General features: G+C 37.7%; 1 protein-coding gene across 1 annotated transcript; it reads right to left on the bottom strand.

Moving 5' to 3' along the window:
* Window positions 1-378: 378 nt before the first annotated feature.
* Window positions 379-2,537, bottom strand: LOC120017284 (U-box domain-containing protein 38-like). The gene has a single exon (XM_038870459.1). The coding sequence runs from the start codon at window positions 2,376-2,378 to the stop codon at window positions 753-755; it is 1,626 nt and encodes a 541-aa protein (XP_038726387.1). The 5' UTR covers window positions 2,379-2,537; the 3' UTR covers window positions 379-752.
* Window positions 2,538-5,551: the final 3,014 nt, after the last annotated feature.

The raw sequence follows: 5,551 nt of genomic DNA, 5'->3' as shown, positions 1-5,551 counted from the left end.
CATGTTTAAGCTCATAGTACCTTAAGACATTGTTTGAGCAATTGAGCATAACTTTTTTAAATAACTGTTATAAATTAATATCATACATTAATATGGCCCTCTACCTAAACCCAAGGCGCTCTATTCACAAATTCAGTCCAGCCCATGCCAAAAACCATCCCATCCTCGCACAGAACTAGCCCAAACCCACAATTAGTTACCGAGGGAAGAAAACAACACATTCAAGAACACGAACAACTGCAAAGCCGTATTTTGTTTTTAATCACTCTCTCTGTTTCAACTGGTGTGATTAAATATCTTTCCAGAAAATTTTCTACTTGATCAACAGAATTTTCTCCTCCTTTTTTTCTCAAGCCTTTGTCTACAGACTACAATAGATTTTGTAAACATGTGTGCGTATTATTATGTAAACAACCATACCTGCGGTAGCCAGTGACGCTACATGATATTTTTGTCTACAATTGGCAGTTCCAGTTCACCATCGAGGCTATGTTGTTGGAGGCAAAAGTCTGTCAACAAAAACACTCCCAAGCTGACTAATGAAAGATCTTTCATTTGCATAGGCAAATCCACATGAATCCTTGCAACATAAAATTCAACTAGACAAAAATCAATCCACAAAGCAAAAATACAACATTCCCTACTCCCCACCCTGCCCATACATACACCCAACATTCGCTCTTACACAAAAACAATCCCAAACCAGAGTTTTCAATAACCCATCTACCTATCAATAATTACAGAATTTACAATCAAAAATTTGTAGAGTTTGGACCATTCATGTTTCCCCCACCAATTCGCAGTTGACGAGTACGATTCACAAGACCTGATTCCATAATCTCCTCCCAGTCCAAGCCTTTCTTATTCTCCTCCTCCCCATCTCCTCTCCCCTTCATCATCTGTAATATCCTCTTTGCTTTCTCCCTCGCTCGCTCGCTCCCTCTATCTTCAATCTCTCTCAGCACTTCCACAGCCCCTGCGTCCTTAGCCAATCCCTTGAACCTGAAGCTCCCCTGACTCAGAGCAAATAATGCTGCAACACAATTCTCCTTAATCGCCTCCATTTCTGCCTTCCCATCTCTCAATATCCCCACCAATATCGCCACCGCATTTGAGTCCAGCATTACTGATCTACCCTCGGTGCAAGAAGCCACATTGCACAAAATTAGCAGAATCCGACTGCCCAAATCACCAGAATTCACCATGCTTAACAAGCTCGACACACCCCCCAGTTTCACTAGCTTGACTCGGTTGCTTTGAATCAGAGTCAAGTGGTACAAAGCAAGAGCTGAATCCTGCCGAGTCGGCTCACTATCCGATCTCAGAGAGTGCATCAATGGCTGTAAAGCACCCAGGACACCAATCGCCATCTTGTTATCATCCTCCAATGCCAAGCTAAACAGGGCACCGGCTGCGTGCTCTTGTGCTTCACTCGAACCACCCTTCAAAACATCAATCAGTAGCGGAACAAATCCTGCCCGTACAATCTTCACCTTATTTGGTTTTTCCAGTGAGAGATTCACCAGAGATGCCAGAGCGTTGGTTTGCACAACACAATACCTTGACACGATTAACGACCTTAAAGACGATAGTAATCTGGGATTACAAAGAGAGACTCTACTTTCCTCATTAGTCCTGGTGATCTTTCTTAGCGAAATAGCTGCCGGTTCTTGTTCGTGAACTTCAGGACTTTTTAGTCTCGCCACAATTTCCTCTTCTTCAGGCGATAGCGAAGAGAACGAATTGTTGGCGTTTTCGAGTTCAGAGATTTCAGACGAAGATGGTGAGGAGTAGCACGCGGGGCGAGTCGTGAGCGGCAACGGCGTGGGCGGACTCGTCGCCGTGACAATTACCGACTCCTCTGAAGAACTGGAATAGAAATGATTGACCCGGTGAGCCAACTCAGTCGCCGCGTGCGAGAACAAAACCTGGGGATTATCTGCCACGCCGGCAAGTAACTCCCTCTCCGAAACCCTAATCTGAGGATTTGACAAATCGGGAGACGAAGAAGGCACAGAAGCCCGAACAATCTTCTCCGCGGAGCCATACTCAGGTGGGCGCGGGTACTCGATACCGTGACTGTCGCACCACCGACCGATGCTAGTTTTGATAGCCAAATTGGGGATGACAGTAGTGAAATCGGGTCGGGACCCGCCCTCAAGAACGGGTAAAAACCCCAAATCCCTACAGACTTGTACAGAGACTCTCTCGAAGGTTTGACCTGAAGAAACAACGACGGGGTCGGCCATCAGAGAACCAGAAATTGGACAAAGGTACTCTGTAGGGGGCTTATCCTGGTCGGGTTTGGGTGGAGTAGAAGAAGAAGAAGAGCGGCGGTGGAAAGAGATTTTCCATCTGTGCCTGCCATTGCCGCCCATACTAGAGCACTAAAGCTTTTGTGGTATCCGTGGAAGAGGAGGAAGAGCTTTAGCCAGTGAAGCGATAATTATCCCTAATTGACCGTCTCTTGTTCTGTTACGGAGAAGTAAACGCAGGGGAGAGGATTCTGGTAGCCATCAGTTTACTTTTCTTCATGTCTTCACAGTTGTTACTATCAACAAAGATATTTGTCTAATAAAAAAAACTATTTGTTTTTCTTAAAAAAAAACACACATTTTCTAACAATGAAACAAATATGTTAGATATTTTTCTAATAAAAAAAACTATTTGTTTTTCTTAAAAAAAAACACACATTTTCTAACAATGAAAAAAAACTATTTGTTTTTCTTAAAAAAAAACACACATTTTCTAACAATGAAACAAATATTCTCTCTTGATTGATTAAGTGTAGGGGCTCACAAAACCTTATAATTGAACTAGAGAGTGACACATCCACTACTGAAATGACTTAGATCTCTATAACGAAATTATGTGTTGATTTATGTGATGCATTTTTAAGAACTCATAGAAAATTTATCTCGTGTTCTCAATAAATCCATGAAGCCACATGCGTCGGGCAAGTATATGTTAATTATATGTAGGAATTCAAGTAGGAAATTAATAATCGAACCCAAAATCTCCAAAGAGATAATACTTTCTCCTAACTTTTAAGTTATGAATTGATTCCTAACTCTTAATCTATAGATTAGCCGATTAATGAGAGAGTTTCTCCTCTTGGGATATCATGGATTTTATTTTTATTAAGTCCCTACATAGAATTTTTTATATGCGTACACCCGAAAGACAGTGACTATAAAATTTTCAAAGTATAATGGTTGCATGTGTTCCAAAACTGTGTTGTTTAGTATTAGGATGACTGCTTATTAAAGTCTTAATAATCATGTTTGGCTATTCGAATTTTTATTTAATTTTGGTTGATAGGTAGCTAGTAGTCCCACCAATTGTTATTTGGGAATTTGACCACTCATGCTGCCTACCATGGAGCAAAAGGGTTGGGGCCAAATATAGACAAGCTCAATTACATGATTTTGTCTTCATGTCATAATTTTTTGTTTCAATGATTTGTAGTCATGAGAATTGCAATATTTTTGTCCTAAACAGCATGAATAATTTTTTTTTTTCCCTTTTTAAAAGTTGTTCTTTTGCTTGCTTAGAAAACATGCAAGAGTTGGAGGGTTTTTAATGCCCACAATTATTTGTTTTTATTCATAGCACATTAGATATGCATTAGTTAGGTTAGCATAAATATAGAAATGTCACATTAATTGCCAAGTAAAGCAAGATTAGCTAGGTTTTGTTTAATGGAGAAAGGAGAATATGCCACCTGTCTTCCACATTTGGTTCAATTATTATTCGTATTTTCCCCAAAACACTACTAATTACGTTGTATAATTGTGTACTACCTACCATAACATTAAAGAGAAAGACATGGTGACAAATTAGATTTCAGCCTCACCGTATAAATATATTTCCAATATTAATTAAACATGATTAGTGGTGTTAATATGATGGCAAGCTAAACTAAATTAATATTAACATGTTTTGTCTTGTGTCCATTTCTTAGATATTAAAATTCAAATGTGCATATTAACTAGTACATGGCCATTGTTGAAGCATCATTTGGCTGATTATTTACTCCATTAGGCTTAGTTTATGGAGGGTAAATATATGGGTTGGGCTCAGGATGTTTATTGTGGGCTTTGCTGAGACCTAGAACCTGGGCCCAAAGAAAACTGTTACAGCAAACACTGTAAAGGGCGCCCGGCGCAATCTTCACACATAACATTTATTAATTTTTTTTTTCTTTTTTTTTCCCCTTTCAATTTATGGAGGGCATTGATCATCAAATATTATTGAGGAATATTTGTGGGTCCAAGTGGCGGGAAAATAATAGATATTTGGGGTTTTAGACTTTGTTTGATGGTAAAAAGATTTGACTGTGCTATAAATGTTACCTTTTTTTTTTTCCCCTTCATGAAGCCACTTTTATTTTCTTAAAAGCAAAAGAAAAGACAAAATACTTTGTAAAAGGAGGGAGTGGAGCGAAAAGGATGGTTTCTTATGCTTGTCACGGCCAATTATCAATATAATACACTATTAAAAGAAGTTATGTTAAAGAACCTAAAAAGTACCATAATGGTTAGACACGAGTCTATCAATAGATTTATCTATTTATATGAATAAAATTCACTCTTAACAAATAACTATATGTCTTTTTTTTTCAAAATTTAACGAGTTGGGCTTAGTCCACTTGCTGAGTTTGATAGAAAAAACCCCGCGCAAATAATTCGATGTAAACCCAAATGATAATAAAGTTGAGTTGGTTAATAAAATGTGATTGCTTTAATGTTCATGGACTCAACTATGTAAGAACAAAATAAGGAACTTTAAATATTGAAAAAAAAAATAGTGTGATTTAATTACATTTCCTGTAATTAAGTCAGTCATCTCGAACAATAACACCATTCTTTAATACATATTATGAAACCAATTACCCATTGGTGATGTACTCTGTACAACTGCATTCATAAAGTAGGACTAGGAGGGGAATATAATTAATTACTGTCTAACTTTTGACGATTTTTGGTTCTACACTTTTGTTTGATGTTGAAAAGATTTGAATCTCCTTAAAATGTAACCTTTTTATTTTTTTTCTTTCCCGAAGTTATACTTTTTCATCATGTCACTTTTTCCGAAAATACATATTGGAGTTTATGATATAGAATTTAGACATTTTTTTGATAACCGATAACGAAACCATACACAAGTTTACCCTTCGACATTCAAAATGGGCCCAGACTCATGGAGTTAGGCCTGTATGCATAAAAGTTTTTCATTTAAATACAAGGTAAGTTGGGTCAAAACTCAACTCGTGACACAAGAGTATTACTCCGAGTGAGAATTAAATTCAAGACCTGATCCCAACCAAGTTCATACGAATTGGATTTAGACCATGCGCCTGGTCTTTACTTCAACCTATCCTAAAGAACCGAATCTAGAATCGTATCGAATATCTAAAGGGTAAGCATGTATGATTCTATTACTTAGTACAATTTTTTTTTTAATATCTGTAAAGTAGTGTGTTTGGATGATCAAAATATGCTTTTGGAATCTCATGCTTTTATATGTGCATTTGTCTCTGGAACTGCCA

This window comes from Tripterygium wilfordii, chromosome 15 (assembly GCF_013401445.1).
Source record: "Tripterygium wilfordii isolate XIE 37 chromosome 15, ASM1340144v1, whole genome shotgun sequence".
Taxonomy (NCBI): Eukaryota; Viridiplantae; Streptophyta; class Magnoliopsida; order Celastrales; family Celastraceae; genus Tripterygium; species Tripterygium wilfordii.
Note: the sequence above shows the minus strand (reverse complement) of the source record. Positions and strands in the feature narration are given on the sequence as shown.

What these genes read in the sequence shown, in the direction of transcription:
- LOC120017284 (XM_038870459.1), bottom strand. Translation starts at nt 2,378, where the DNA reads ATGGGCGGCAATGGCAGGCACAGATGGAAAATCTCTTTCCACCGCCGC.